Below are 16,609 nucleotides of genomic sequence, written 5' to 3' on the forward strand. Positions count from 1 at the left end.
CCATTCATCAAACCCTGAAACGCTGGCTGCACACAGTGGCAGAACACCATTAGACATAAAACATCTCTGTGAATGGTCCCAAGCAATGCTCCACATTCCAGTGTCTGTGCGAGGGGGGGGTCTGTTTGAGAGTGTACGTCTGTGCTTGTGTTTGCGTGTGATTCTGTAAAGCGTAGCTCCATCTTTGTGCGTTTATTTGCGTGTGTGTACTTCTGTGTGTGTTGACTTATGCAGATGCAGACGCGCGTCGCCTAAGTTTAGAGATGCTGGTCTCATCAGTTGTGGTTCTGGCTCCAGACTGCGAGTTTTGGACCGTTTTCCTTCTGGCTCGCCCAGTAGTCCGCTAATGGGTTTGCCCAGGGTTGTGTGTGGGTTGCCAAAAAGTGAAGGTGCCTTATGAGTCTGGAACTTTGCAGAGCTTCTGCAGCATTATGCCGTATAGTGACCCATCTGTCCCTTTCAGTACAGGGGAGGGGAGGGGGGGGGACAGGCTCAGTGGGAGAGAGAGGTTTAAGACATTTCCTGGTAAAAAGAAAAAAGTCTTCCTTCAAATCCTCCAGAAACAGAAAGACAAGCATCTTTATTGTAAGTGTGTCTGCGTTCATGTGGGTTCCTGTTTCCTCCCACTTACCAAAACACATTAACCAGCAGACAGATGCTCTGCAGCCGCTAACCTTGGGTATCTGCATCACACAGCCACAGATACGCAAACACCGAAAAGCAACTGGCCCCCAGTACAAACAAAGATTGTAAACAGTTATTCCCTGGTAGCATCTCAGCAGCTACACTCCAAGCAACAGTTTGCCTGTGGCCACTTACAGAAAATTGGATTGGGTGCTAGAAGAAATTTGGTTTGAAGTGGCTGCTAAAACTCTGATTTCAAGCCTGATGTCTTTTTTGTAATGTAAGCAGTTGTGTAATTTTTTCTTTTTTTTTAATTGAGGATATTGAGTAAAGCTCTCACTTCCTGTGTGCTGTTTAAAGACTCTTTTAGCAGAAACTTTGTATGAGCAGTTGCTATAATATCTGGACTCCTGGCTTCCATATTTTGTCTCTAACACAGGTGTTGATTATTTCATATTTCATAGAGACATATTTAATTTAGTTGAACGCAGATCAGCGTAGCGTTCGGTGGTTTTTGGCAATTCCTACGTTTCCTCTGATGAGCTCTGTGTGGGCGCCACGGGGGCTCAGGAAGGCGGTGGGGGCGGGTCAGGGGGTTGCAGGTATGCCTGGAATCTCAGACTGTCCTCCACTTTCCCCTCTGTCTCCCTGCAGCTCTCTCCCTGGTAAATGAGAGGGGGTCTGGCCAGACAGACCAGAGGGCTGGGTCAGAAAACACACACACCAAATGTGCCAAATGTGTTCAGGGTCTGCACATCAACCTGGGTGTGGGGGGAGGGGGCGTCAGGGGTTAGCTCTGGGCTAATTGGTCTGGACTAACGGCAGTTTTTTGCGGAAAATAAACTTTTTTTGTGTAGAATTGTAATGGATTGATAGAGACAGAGCATGCAGTAGGGACCCGGAGTGGTGAATTAATTTCTAAAGCTAATGAAAGTTTAACATTTTTGTAGCCGGAGAGATCCACAGAAAGTGCAAAAAGCAGAGTGAGTGGAAATGTACTGAGTTTATAGAGAAGAGGGAGGGTGTTAAACCCGAATCTGACTGGGGCCTCAGATTAACTTCTCTGTGTACATAAACAAGTATACATATTACTGTTGCTGTCCAAATAGTCTCGCTGTGACGTAACAGGTGCCTACATAGTTTTATGACAGCAGGACATTCAGTTCCTTCAGCTGATCAATGCACTCTGCTTGAAAGATCTTTATATAAAGATTGATTCAGTCTGCCACTCTCAGGTTTTGGTCTACCTGCTCTCCAGTATATCCTCAACCCTGTCATGCACAATCATGTTATTTACATCCTTTTTTTTTCAGGATAAACTTTGCCATCAGAATATGTGTGCTGCAGCAATGTCACATGAATGTATAAATAGTTATATGACCATAAATACAAAAGAAAAACAACGTCATTAAGGTACTGGTATAGTAGTAAGCATTGAAAAATAAGAACACTTTTAGTCAGTATTTTGAAGATGCTGTGTGAAGTGGTGCATTCATATTTTATTCATTTATTTAGGATTTGCTCCTCACATCAAGGGTCATTCAAATTGAAAAGAAGAAAAAGAAGGATTTTCTCCAACTGACAGTGTGTTTGAAGTCTGTCTGTTGGCGTAAAGGAGAGCCACCTCTCTGAACTTTGTCTGAGTTCAATCAGTTCTTCTTTTTCTCTCATTAAACTTTATGCTACTGCTGTGAAACAACCAGACTTGTTATTTCTTGGTGATAGATTTTGTTTCCGAGAAATACGTCATTGATAGTGTTTTTGGCTCGTCGGCTGCTCTCTTGAATATTCCCTGGAAGCCTCATCAGGGAATCACCTAGAAATCCCTGCAATGCAGAAGTGGCACATAGAGTCTGCCCAGACGGTGTCCTTTTCTGCTGCCACAGTTTGATCTGACAGATCAATGAAGGTTTTGTAGGCACCGTGCTGTCTTACAGAGAGTCTAACTCTATGTATGATTATGCTCCAACAGACACTACTGCTATAGTCTGCTCTCTCACTGGCCTTAAAGGGTAGAAAAGGAGAAATACTGAACACCCAACACTGTGTGAACTCCACATAGACTGTGTCAAGCTGTCACACACAATTGATAGTATTATTGTCTTATTATCTGGTCTCTTGCTATTTTCAGATTCATCCAGCTTTCCATGTCGTCTGCATCAAGCCAGATGTCAGTCTCTGACCTCCCACACTCACACTTCTGCCTTCAGTGTGTGCATGTTAGCCAACTTTAGCATTTAGTTAGAAGCGCTGTTGTTCAGTTCAGCGACAGAGACGGAACCAGTTTTTCTGAACTCATTTGAACCCATTTGGGTACCTGTAAAGGGAATCCTAGACCCTATTCGTATTCATAACCTTCAAAAACAGCATCTGGATCAATGAGGGTATTTGAGGGCTATCCTAAGACGATATGTTTCTACCACAACTGCTGTTGAATCCTCCACCTCATCTGTTTCTCTACGTGTATGCCCCTTTCCCCCCGTTTCCCGGTCTTCAGTTATGTTCTGCCCTTGGCCTGTGTGTTACTGTCTGGGTCACAGAGGGAGTTGTTGAATTCCCCATGTGCAGTGTTCAGCTGTTGTTCATTATTCCTTTGTGTTTACCCTTTTAAACTTCCACTTTTCAACTAGTCATGTAGAGGACTATTTTTTTGTTTTCCCTGTGCTTGCCTGTGTTTTCAGTCCAGCCTGGCTGTAAGCTTTGCAGACCAGCCTCGGCTCTTGCCAAAACTCTGTATCTCCACATTCACATTAGCAGTACCTCCGGCTTGGTTGTGTGTTCTGATTAGCACAATTGTTAGTTTTCTAGTTGGAGACCAGTGAGGGATCGTTATGTCCTTGTCTCTGCTCGTTGGCCGAGGGGCCTGCAACAAGGAGCATAGGATGCCAGGATGAAATAAATTGTTGACCGTTGCATTGTATTGCTTACTGGCAGGAGAAAAGAAGCGTCTGGGGACAACATGTGTCACAAAGGTGGAAGCGGGACGTAACTGTCTGCACACTCCCGTGACCAGTAGTGAAGTTGGCTAAGGACAAGGACCACAGTGTGCTACGGTGGAATAAGTCATTCCATATTCGGGAGATAAAGGAGAAACATTTGATAACATTAAAAAAGGACAAATGGTTCTCACAAGATATACAAACTTGGGGAAAACCAAAAGTCTCATCTTCTAGCCCTTAGTCTGGCAGAAGTCCACTATTTTCATTTAAGTCTGCTTTTTAATCATCCAGAAAAAAAATAATCAATCATTTTTACAAATTTGGGTCATCATTATGTGTTTTTAATAGGGCTGTCAATTGGTTAAAAATGAGATCGCGATTAATTGCATGATTTTCCATAGTTAATCGTGATTAATCTCAAATTAATTTCACATTTTTTATCTGTTCAATATGTAGCTTAAAGGGAGATTTGTCAAGTATTTAACACTCTTGTCAACATGGGAGTGGGCAAATATGCTTGTTTTATGTAAATGTTTGTATATATTTATTATTGGAAATCAATTAACAAAACAAAAAAATGACAAATATTGTCCAGAAATCCTCACAGGTACTGCATTTAGCATAAAATAATATGGTCAAATCATAACATGGCAAACTGCAGGCAACAACAGCTGTCAGTGTGTCAGTGTGCTGACTTGACTATGACTTGCCCCAAACTACATGTGATTATCATAAAGTGGGCATGTCTGTAAAGAGGAGACTCGTGGGTACCCATAGAATCCATTTACATTCACATATCTAGAGGTCAGAGGTCAAGGGACCCCTTTGAAAATGGCCATGACAATTTTTCCTCGCCAAAATTTAGTGCAAGTTTGGAGCGTTATTTAGCCTCCTTTGCGAAAAGCTATTATGACATGGGTGGTACCGATAGATTCCTTAGGTTTTTATAGTTTCATATGAAGCCAGTATCTTCACTCTAGCTTCAAATTGAGCCCGCTACAACCTTAAAATCGGAAGTTGCGTTTAAATGCATTAGAGAAATTAGTGGCGTTAAAACTAATTTACTTTAACGTGTTATTATCGTGTTACAGCTATTTAGTTTTTATTATTTTGAAATTAGACATGTATTTGTGTGCTCCACTTGTGCAGAGACATAACTTATTAGTCACTTATTTCTTACATATGTGACCGGGATAACTGGATCTCACACACAGAATTATTCCAATATGAAACTATTTATGAGAGGAGTGACTAAGAATTCGGTTTCTGTTGCATGGCCTTCAGTCAAAGAGCTAATGCGAGGGATCTGCACTGTATATGGAACTACTGTGCTATCTCTAAGTTTGTTTTGGCTACTGTGAGCCTGCCTCTCCATGCAGACCTGGAAAGCCTTTGGGTTGTTTTTTAATCTGTCATAGCAGCAGAGGAAGCAGAAGTTTGGAATAATTGCTTTAAAAATCTTGGCCTTCCTGTGCATGACATGACAGAGGGGAAACTAGATCTATGGCGATGAATCTTGTTTGACGAACCAGACAATCTGAAGCTGTGCAGCCGAGGCAGAGGTTGAAACTGTGGTGAGGTCAGTCTGCAAATCGAATCAAGGTAGACCCACAGCCAGATAAACACCGCCAAAGTGCATTTTATTCATGGTTATGCACAGTTCAAACATGCAATCGTTTAGGATGGTAACTCGTGGTTCTATCTGACAATACCTGAAGATGTTTGTTTTTGTCAACATTTAGTTTATTAGGATGCTTCTATCAATACAAGGTGCACTCAGTTTCTGTTTTAAGTCTGTGTGCAGACTCAGGAGCTTGCATATGCTTTGGATTAGCACCTAATAATGTGATAATTGCTTGGTTTCTACCATGACGTTATGCGTCTCAGATGATTGCCCCTATTTATGGCAGATGCTGTGTTTTTATGGAGCTAGAACAGTGACAGCAAGTTTTAGCGTTGAAAATAAGATTTGGCATTTAAAAAGGAACAATTGGCACTGAAAAAAAGTTCCACTGAAAAATAAAACACAGGCATTAAAAAATATTTAATTTTATTTGGAGATATTTTTGCATTCTGTCACTGTTCCTAGCTCCATATGTTTTACACTCATTAATTATGCGAGACACGTGAAATTAACTGTGTTTTTTTTTTTTCCAGGTGGATCTCATGAAGAACATCAGTACTATCCCTCAGCCATTCCTCTACACACGGCATGTTCACTTCCTCAACTTTACCAGGTACAGTAGTGCACCAATGTACAATGATGCTTAACAACAGCATTTCGATTCTGCACAGGTCTTAACTTGCATTTGTATTCGTCTTTGCAAGGTTCAGGATAGAGCAGCCGGTCTATATCAACATTATCCGGGATCCCATCAACCGGTTCCTCTCCAACTACTTCTTCCGTCGATTTGGTGACTGGCGGGGCGAGCAGAACCACCTCATCCGCACTCCAGGGATGAAAGACGATGAGAGATACCTGGTGAGACCTTTGTTTTTAAGCAGCAGTTCATTATTTCTGGCTTGAAAAACGAAGCTATTTTCTTAAGCATAAATTTGAGATTTACATGCTACCATTTGCATTTCATTTTTTATTTTAGATGTGTGTATCGTGGAGTAAATGAGTGTCTGTTGATGTTGTTTTTCACAGACTGAATTAATTTCTCTCTTGAGAAAATGATGCATAAATACAGTACACATTTTTGCACTCTGGACTAATGGTGTCTTGAACTTTTTTAATGGTCTACGAATTCAAACTTGTTACACGTTTCTATTGATATGACCCTGTGAACTGCTTAATACATAAATGCAAATGTGAGGTGCATCACTTTTCACTCAGGAGAACTACTTCTGCCTCTTTGTTATAGCGTCTCACGCAAAGTGCAGTCATGTGGTTGATTGATTAGCTTTAGTTTTGTGGCCAAAGCTTTACACCTGCCTTGCAGATTGGAACGGGTTCATATTAGGATAAATCAGTTATCGTCTAGCATCAGTCACCTTTTTATTTCCATTTCTAAGTAGTGCTTCTTGGCCATAACATTGTGTCAGATTTGTGATGAAGAGAACTGATAAGGTCCGCTTCTCCCCAAATTCAACACTTTTAATTAAACAAACTTCAGAGAGGGTACCACATTTACCATGTTGCCAAAGTCCCAAGACAACCAGCACCTAATGTAGAAAACTTTTATAACAATATTATTAAAAGAGTCAAACAAACTGAGAATCTTTTAGCTGTCTTCCCATCTATCTACCTCTCATCTCGGTGCCAGTGCCCACAGGCCCATTTGCTCTCATATGGACATTAGCTAAATCAATGCTTCGGATGTTTGGGGTTTGAAATACTAATGCGTTTGCACTATTTGACAGTTACTTTATGACTGAGACAGTAGTTTGCCAATAACAGTGCTTTAAATCTGTATCTGTTTTGGTTCCTGGCCAGCTGGTTTCATAACCTGAAGCTCAGTTGGGACATGAAGTGAAAGTCGTATACTCATTCACTTATTCTGGTATGAGCTTTATGTACACTAATTATGGAGGCACGTAAGTCAAGGAGACGTACAGAGACAGTAATGATACTGATTGTCGTAAACACTGTATAATCTTCCACAACAAGAGTATATTCCTACTGACATAGATGTTTTTTCACCAGTGATTTCTGCATTCATTCATTTAATAACCGATGTATCCTGCGTCAGCCATATGACTGGTTTGTTGAATGTGAGATGCCTGCTTCTTGTTGTCTTGAGATAAACATTAACTCCCCTAAATGTTTGAATACAAGCAACAGAACATTTCTTCAATACAGAACTATATCAAAACCACACTCTGCTCTCTTTGAAGACGTTTTTCACGTGGTGTCGCTGGAGGCAGGAAGGCAAATTGTAAGGCCACGGCAGCCTGGTGCTAAACCCAATATTTAAATCTGATTATGATTCCAATTAGAGACCTGATTTAGTAGAACCACATCAGAAAGTTGGTATCCCCTGTGTCTGCTGCGCTGAGTTGTTTACCCCTGTAGCTCCATACTGAAGGCAAAGCTTCTCATATTTTACAGTACATGCCGTCTGGAGCCTAATTTTCAAGTTTTGATCTCTGTGTGAGTTTTACTCTGTGGAGGAACTACTGAAATACAAGTTGAGTTCATGACATACAGTGCAGTTTGCAGCGAAGTGATGGGTCTAATGTGAGGTTGGAAGTCCCCTAAAATCAGACTACATTTGGGAATGGGATTAGGGGAGTGGGTAGGCAAAAACCTAAAACATATTGGCTATAAATACACGTCAAAACAAAGATTATATCAGTATTTTAATGGCAGGTCGATATTCAAGCACAAACACAGGTACAGTCCTTGTCATTCGCCCCAGAGTCCTCCATACTGTCAGAGAGCCTGAGAGCTCAGAAGGCCATGCAGAGAGGCGAGCAGGAGGAGTGAATGTCATTCTGGCTCAAGTCTGACTGGGTGTAATTAAGTATTGCACTGTTTTCCCTGGAGTTTTGGACCATGTGAGTTGAGTTATTAAAGTATGCAGACCACGGGGGCCCCTCGCTACAGTTAAAGGGGAGGGGGAGGCTGTGTTGCTGTAGACTGGCTTACCTGTGTGTGTGTGTGTGTGCGTGTGCGTGTGTGTGTGTGTGTGTTTACACTCCTATATTTATGAGGACCAAGAGTCCTTAAAAGGGTTTAAAGTGACTAAATTTTTCCAAAGTGATGACATTGTGTTTGTGCTCACCTCTTATTTTAGGTAGAATATACCATGTGATGTTTTGCCCTCATTAAAGTGTATAGTCAATCATCGCTTATATACAACTTATTCTCTGGAAATAGAACTGAGATTTTGCTGCACAGCTATCATATAGACACATAGATATCATGTTACTGTACTGTATCGTGTCTCTCAGGTGATCTTGTTTTGCTTTGCTGTGCTTTCTTCTCCTACTGTTTTACATTGCTGCCGTTGGTATTGTCTGTTTGTACTGACTGTGCTCGACAGCCACAACAACCTATAGCATACCTAATCAGCAAAAACAGCTTGCAGTTATGTGCTAAATCATATCCATAAACAGTGGCTGCAAGCATATGCCACACTAGCATCTGTACGGTATAATGCTGTAGCCTGCTTTTATACTGCGAAATGTGCCTCACTGAAAAAAACAATTACAGGCTAAAGTTAGGCATCAACATATATATAGTGTCATAGACAGATGTGCAATAGCTGTAAATATCCAGTAGCTTAATATTTAAGAAAAAAACGATTTTAAGTTTTAGGTAGAACTAGATTAAAGGGATTTAAGGATTAAGTTAAAGCCAAGTGGCTAGTTAAGAGAGTCGAGCCTTCAGCTTCTGGGAGCTTGTGTGCTGGAAGCAGCTGTCCACATTTTTATATGGGGGGTGGTTGGAGAGGGCTAGTGCACCTGATCAGCAACTCAAAACAATGAGCAGCAGTGTCATCTGTCAGGGAGTTATTTGACTCAATGTCAATATCCAAAAATAAGGCTTAATATAAAAGTGTCGATGTGTTCTGTAGAGAGGTCAGGATTTGAGGCCAGGAGATGAATGTCCTCGCAAGTATAGCATTTCAAACGTGTGTGTGTGTGTGTGTGTGTGTGTGTGTGTGTGTGTATCAGCGTGAGTGCCCCGCTATGTCAACACATGGAGTTCGGAGGACTAGTCTTGGATATATCCCCTGCCTGGTGTGCATTAGACCTGGCTGCCCTGCGCTGGGTGTATATGAGAGGTGTCAATGAAAGAACACTGTCAGTTTGCAGGCCGGGGCCGAGGGAACCTGATGCACGTGTTACTGAGACATTCCTGTGGTCGGCTTGGATTTTCCGTCAGTCCCCCACACCCCTTTTTACACACACACACACACACACACACACACACATACACTACACTATACAAAGGCATGCACTGGACACTTGAGCGCAGAGTGTGCATGCATTGGATTGAGCACATGCATAGACTGTCACTTAAGACCTACGACCTTTTATTTAGAATGAAGTATAGGGTTTAAAGGGGAACACCACCCACGTTAAGAATTACAATATGTTATTTCCATGGCCTAGGAAAGTTCAATCAATATTTGTGAACATGAGCTACTCTCTCTAAAAGCCAGAAACCAGATAAGTAAGTCTGAAACTTGTGATGTCATAGGGTATAAAGTCTGGAGCTGCTCCACAGACAATGAATGGGAGACTGAATTTGTGGACCCACAGAAAGTTTTTCAATGTGTGTGTTCATCATACACGTGACAATGCAAGCAAGCACACGCAAAATGTCTATGAGGTAATTCAGTGTCCCAACTGAACCCAAAGAACACAGGTTAGTTCCCAGAGTTAATAAAAAATAAAAATACTGGTCTGATCCGTTGAGATTCCCACAGAGCACATGATTTCCCACGAGTGAATCATTTGTTCTTAGGTAACCCCACATTTACAATGACACATACATGCTCTCAAACAAATAACGAGAGAGGCTTTACTGGCATCGATCATGCCCTGACTTGCCTTGACATTAGAGACGGTAGGGTGGTGATGTATCTGTCACAGGGTTGATTGCCTAAGGTGCAACCGACACATGAAGTTTACTGGCGTTGTCTACAAGCATATGTTTTTTTTAAGACGCAGGAAAGTCTTCTCGTCTAATTTTCGTATCGTTTTCTGTGATTGGCAACTGCTTTGACAGTTGTCTGCTAAAGAGTTAAAGGTGCTATTGATAACATTGGTAACATTTAGATACTAGATGCTGCATTTTCCCTCGCCTCGCACTTACCGTCAATCTTAGCTGGTTTTTCCGCTCTAACTGACCACCCAGAGATACCACGTGATACTAACGTCATTTATTGGCTGGGTGGGAACCAATTGCAAAATTAAAAAAATGACTAATTCACAGGAATATAATTTTTTTTCAGGAAAAACTTTTATCTTATCTTTTCTAAAGGCTCTGTAGATTTTTTTCTATTTTTGAAAATATTTGTCTACATAAAAATGTCATCAATAAGACCTTTTAAAACAAATTGAATCAGTTCTTGCTGGTTTTAAATGTGATTTGACCCAGGTGTACCACTCCCATGCTCCCTGATGAATGCTGAGGCAAACTGTCCCATGGGAAAGGTTTACATCATCAATTACTCCTGATTTAATTCATGCACACATTCCATTCAGGGAAACGGGAGGCCGCCGTAGAGATTAGGGCCTATTTTGCTACAGTTTCTGTGACTGCTCAGTTGGCTTAATCCACGGTGAGAATAGGAACAATGAGCCCGAGTGTGCACACAGGAGCTCTCTTCAAAATACTAATGGGTCCTCTGAAGAGAGTGCGTATTGTCTGACGGCTGTGTCTGTGTGTATGTGTGTGTGTATTTGATCGTGCGTAGTTGTATATGAATGAGTTGTGGCCGGATTCCCAGAGGTCCCCTAAATGCTGAGGCATAAGGGTCCTGTATCAAGTGCTGGAGCAAAGCGAAGGAGGGACTTCCTGGCAGTGAGCCATGTGTGTCAGGGAATGGTGTCACTTCCTGTCCGCCTTTCTCTGTTTCCCCTTCCACTGGCTCCCACTTGCTTTTTCTCACTTTTTCTGTTCAGAATTTGGCTCATAATGATTTTCTTGGGAGCTTTTTCTGCTGTGCTGCATTTAGGCTGATTGTAGATTTAAAAAAAAAAACAAGCCTGTCTGCAGTCGATTTCCATTATCTGTTTATTAGCGTTGCAAGTGTGTGTGAAATATATAACAAGGTTGCAGTTCAAGTTAGGTCATGTATCAACTGTAACTTCTCTTTTGTAATCTCTGCACGTGATTCATCGTTTCTCACACAGAGAGTTTTATTGTTTGAGAACTTGTAACTGACAGGAAACTGTCGACTGTATACACATAATAATTGATAACAGCCGGATGAACTCACACCGTCATTCTCGGAATAATGGAACACAAGAAGACCAAGACATTTTTCTTAAAATTATGAATCAAAGGGCAATCTTATCACAAGCGCGATCTGTACTCCAACAATAGTGCAATGTTGTTTTCTGTGTTTTCTAAAGGTTCCTCTGGGGTTTTTGTTGTGGTTTCTTTGAAGAGCGTTCCTGTGGTTTGCTTCACTGATCATCGATATGTCCAGTTAGTAGTTCAGCTCAGTCATAAAGTTCAAACAAACCCTGCAGTCGCCTGGTGAATCAGAAACAGTTGCGCCACAGTATTCAGCTGCAATGAAAAAATAGCTGACCAAGTGTATAATTTATGCCATCCCAGTTTAGACCTTCATGCTCTTCCTGTCATGGCTACCTCTTTAGAAGCTTGAGAGTCTTTTTTGCTGTCTCATAGAGAAGAAATGGCACGGAAATAATCTTCATGGTCATCATAAACATGCAGCCCAAAATACAACAGAACGAACTGAGAACCAGCTTTACCTCGTGTAACTGTCTAAAAGGCACACAATCCAAGCTCATATTGCTCATACACACACGGTTCCCTGCCTCTATCCATGTTAACACCCCTGTCGGTGAGGTGTTTTCGACAGCTCAGTCACCTGGTTCCCAGTGTTCATCCGCAGGTCCCTCACATCTCACATCTCACCCTCAATGGCAGACTGCGTCCTCTGGGAAGGTCCGGGCCTCCGGTGCTGTCTGACCCCGACCTTAATCTCTGTGATAGAGCATGTTGGCCTCAGTGTTTGCTTTGACAAATTGCTCCGTTTTAAATCAGCCGTCACCGACTATAAATCTTAAAGACAAGCCTTGACGCAATCATTACACTTGCAATTTGTATCCACTTTCGAATCTGTCAGCACCTTTTGCCTCATGCATGTAGCCTGGTGCTACCGCATGTGTGTGTTTGAGCACGTGTGGAATATCTGCGTGCGTGAGAGTCATGCTTCGTGGAGTGTTTTGTTGCTCGGGACTTGTTGCCATCCACAAGGCTTACGTCACCTGACATGGATTTGACTGTTAGTTCCATAGAACTGAGTGGCTGGCCAGCTTCACTCCTGCATGTGTGTTTTTCATTTGTCCACTGTTTAGTTGTTTTGCCTTTCATTATTTAATAGCTCCCACATTTAGACAAGGGGGGTTTTAAAGTTCACAAGTCTGATCTAATCACTTTAATTCTCACTTATAAGACATGAAAGTGCATCCCTTCTTGATCATTTGCATAATGACAAACTATCATTTCTATCTGGTTTCTGGAGCTAGATCATGGTAATTCCAGGTGAGCACAGATCCATGCACAACCATATGTTTTCTTATTTGACACCTCAGGCCTCTGAGAGCAGCTGAGGTGAAGGGGCAGAGCTTATCTTTGTGCTCAGGATGTGGTTTTGCGTAGCACTTCTCAGATGATGACTATCAGGGAGTTCACAGCAGTTGCTGGTGAAGGGCTTCCTCTAGTGGCAAAAACAAATCATTACAATTCAGTTTGAGCTTCATCTACTGCATTAAACTGTAAAGGAATGAGTACTGTCAAATTAAAAGGATGGTTATGTGTTTGTCTGCTTTCAGGATATAAATGTGTGCATTCTAGAGAATTACCCAGAGTGCTCCAACCCCAGAGTTTTCTACATCATCCCTTACTTCTGTGGACAGCATCCGCAATGCAGGTATCTACTGACTCTCAAGTTGCATGACAACGTATTTTAATGTTTTTAGATATTAGTAAATGAGTCATGTAAAGCTGCTCTGTTGCTCTTACTCTTAAATGTTCTCCTCTCCCCACCAGGGAGCCTGGAGTATGGGCTCTGGAGAGGGCCAAGCAGAATGTAGTGGAGAACTACCTCCTCGTGGGTATCCTGGAGGAGCTGGAGGATGTTCTTCTCCTGTTGGAGAGGCTCTTACCTCATTACTTTACTGGAGTACTCAGCATCTACAAGAGCCCTGGTAGGTGCACATTCAAATTTTTTTTTGGTGAAGTATCACATTTGTAGTTGTTCCCTTCAAAAAACGGAAGTGTGGCGAATGTATTTTCTTAAAAATGCTGTAAGTTGTAGTCGGATTCTTTGATTAGATTCCTATCGAGTTGCATGCAACCATAGACTGTATCAAATATGGACGTAGTCTCCGTGACGTCACCTATAGGTATAGGATGAATAGCCGTTGTGAAGCTCAATATGGGCGACTCATGAAGCCAAAATAGCTTGATTTGCCGAGTGATGAATTACTCTGATCATTCCGTGATCTTCTGCATCCATTAGGCCCATAGAGCAGGCGCAGTAGTGTTTTCTTTAACTCCGCCTCGCAGCCCACAGTCCAGCCCTCAGTCTGGGGCTCATTCACATGAATGGAGGAAGGGAAATAACTCTGGAATCAACTATTGGTGCATTTGTACAACTTGTAGGACCTAATGACTAGTGTTCATACTGGGAAGTTGATTTACTTAAAAGAAAATTATCCGCTGATTTACAGACGTCTCTTTCCCATTGAAAGTCTATGGGAAAAAGTATTTTTGGGCCCAATGGCATCATCATATGATGGACACGGACGTTGTAGTACCATCGTTTGGCGCTCTTCCTGGGGGCTTGGATCAGACAGTTAGCGGCTAGCCACCTGTGATGGCACCCACCTGTCACTCAAAGCGGCCGAGCCGTTAATTATGCATAACTTTAAGCCTTAATATAATTTAAACGGGTGACATATAAAAATTCAACCCCTGTACGGTTGTCATGAACGGGGATATTTGCTATAGAGACCAAAACATTTTAACATCTATGGAGATTGACTCGCTTTTGGTGCCAGCCTCAAGTGACCATTTGAAGAACTGCAGTTTTTGGCACTTCTGCTTATAGGCTTCATTTTTCAGCTCCGGAGGGTTGACGCTTGCATGCGACTGATTTCCTCTTGGTCATTTTTTTTTTTTCCATCTTCGTTCTGCAGACTATAAGAAGATGGGGAACATGACAGGCACAGTACGTAAACACACACCCACTTTGGAGGCCCTGCAGGTGCTTTACCACCGCATGCGCTACGAGTACGACTTCTACAACTTCATCCGAGACCAGTTCCATCTCACAAAGAAAAAAATCGGCCTCAAGTCTGTCTCCCAACCCCCTGCCCACTCGCCGGCTTTCCTACGAGAGCTGGCCCTCCGAACCCCAGAGCCTCTGGATGAAGACGAGGAGCTGGACGCAGACCTGGAGGATGCCAACAGCTGGCTGGTCCATCCCTAAGGGCTGTTTGATGAACAGTGGGTGTAGCCAAAAAAGCTGTTTGGCTGGAATTGGCTGGCGATAGCTGGAGGCTGCCTTAGGGCAAAGGGGAGCGTTCCCCGACTTTCAGCATTCCTAAGAAAAGTGAGGTGTGTTTAGGGGTGTGTGGATCCTGACGCTCGTGTTTTTTCGGGCTCTGTTTTGCATCTGCAATAGACTCCTATCATGACAGGCTCAGCACTGTGGACTATCGGGTTGAGTAATTGGAAGGACAAAACAAACAAAAAAAGACCAAGGACAGTGGGAAATAATGTTAAGCTCAATTTGCTTGACTCAAATTTTGTTTTAATTTGAGCTTGTTCTTGGGTTTCTTCGTGTAAAAAAAAAAAACATCATTGCTGCAATCTCCAGGAGAGATAAGTGCAAGATGTGGATAGATAAATGCGTTGGGAAATATTCTAAATGTTGGTCGCTGGGGTGTTTACTGTACGAGAGGACTTCAGAGACATAGCCCGAGAAAGAGGTTCATACTTTATGAAAGGGTTAATGTCCTAAAAGCTGGAATGGGAAATGGTATCCATGAATAAAAAGTACCAAAACCTCTTTTTGTATATTAGTTGTCTACGACTTTTGCAAGTGCCAAACCTCGCTAAGAGTTCCAGTAACTGACAGGAAACCTCTGTGCACAGCTGGTGGAGTTGTGACATAAGCAAGTCAGTTGTTATAGTATTGATTTATAACATTTTGTTTAATTTGTAAGATATTATTAGGTATAAATGAGGGTTAGACAGTAAGCACTCAATTATGAATTCAAAGAATTCCAACTGTGTGTGCATGAGTGATTGAGTTTGACCAAACCAGCCGTGTATTTTAGCATAGATTTATTATTTGGGACAGGTCATTTGTTGAGAGTTAAACAATAAAAAAAAAGAATTTATGGAGCGTAGTTTGCTTAATCCAAAATTTAAAAGATTGAGCTTGCCAAATACCAGTGTTTCTACTGCGATGCATTACAAAACTGTATGAATATAATGCATTTTTTCTGAGGTGACTTTCCTGAAATTCTGCAGCAAAATGAGGGATTTGGTCACAAAACTGGATACTAATTTTCCTTTCATATCAAATAGGATTATGTGACTGTTTAAGGGTTTGTTTCCTCTCTCAAAATATTATCATGAAAGCATATGAAGTGTTACCAATCCCAGCTAACACTAATTTCTAATCCTCTTGCAGCTATTCAGAGTGCATGTTTTTCATCACTCACATACAAATCATCCAGAGGACAGTAACCATAAGCTACTATGTGACTGTCATCTACATATTTCACTCTGCCATCCTAATCTCCATTGTCTCTTCCCTTTCATTGTCCTGTTTTGTGTTCAGTGTTTCTTTTTTTGCCAGTTTAATTTATTATTTTGTATTCATTTGCATTCCAGATAAGATTCTCAGGAAGGAAAAAAAGATGTTTAATAACTTGATCATTTGTAATTTTGTTTTCTGGCGGCTATGAAACTATTCTTGGTATTTTAACGTTGTCTCGAATGGGTTTATATCAACAGCTGAAAACTTGTTAACAACAACTAATGCAGTCCATCATTTTACAGTCTTCAAAATAAATGTCCTCTAACTATTGCAGATATTGTCTCCGCTTTACTTGAAGAACTTTGTGGAAGCCTCTCCACCCCATCAGGCCTTACCTCATCCTCAACCTGCCTAAAATCTCCCATGCTGCTACGCACTTCAGACTGATAGGCAGCTACTAACAGAGCAGCCTCCAAAACTATGAAAAAGCACCTCTGCACCAAGCAGCTTACCTTGATTTAGAGCGACGGGATGGAAACAATTGGAAGGAAGCAACACAACCTTAAGGGTTATGATCATAAATAACTCTATAGGCAATGGTTTGTCAGTTCATTC

The 16,609-nt window shown here is 41.7% G+C and overlaps 1 protein-coding gene across 2 annotated transcripts in view; it reads left to right on the forward strand.

Annotated features, from left to right (window-relative positions):
• The window catches only part of usta (uronyl 2-sulfotransferase a), a 61,181-nt gene extending 44,852 nt beyond the window's left edge, over positions 1–16,329 (forward strand). For both annotated transcript variants that reach the window (XM_037750717.1, XM_037750718.1), the window contains 5 exons: positions 5,721–5,800; positions 5,892–6,045; positions 13,053–13,150; positions 13,270–13,427; positions 14,421–16,329. In XM_037750717.1, the coding sequence (XP_037606645.1) occupies positions 5,721–5,800; positions 5,892–6,045; positions 13,053–13,150; positions 13,270–13,427; positions 14,421–14,713 (783 nt within the window). In that variant the 3' untranslated portion in view covers positions 14,714–16,329. The remainder of the gene's footprint in view (positions 1–5,720; positions 5,801–5,891; positions 6,046–13,052; positions 13,151–13,269; positions 13,428–14,420) is intronic.
• Positions 16,330–16,609: the final 280 nt, after the last annotated feature.

Source organism: Sebastes umbrosus, chromosome 18, assembly GCF_015220745.1.
Source record: "Sebastes umbrosus isolate fSebUmb1 chromosome 18, fSebUmb1.pri, whole genome shotgun sequence".
Lineage (NCBI taxonomy): Eukaryota > Metazoa > Chordata > Actinopteri > Perciformes > Sebastidae > Sebastes > Sebastes umbrosus.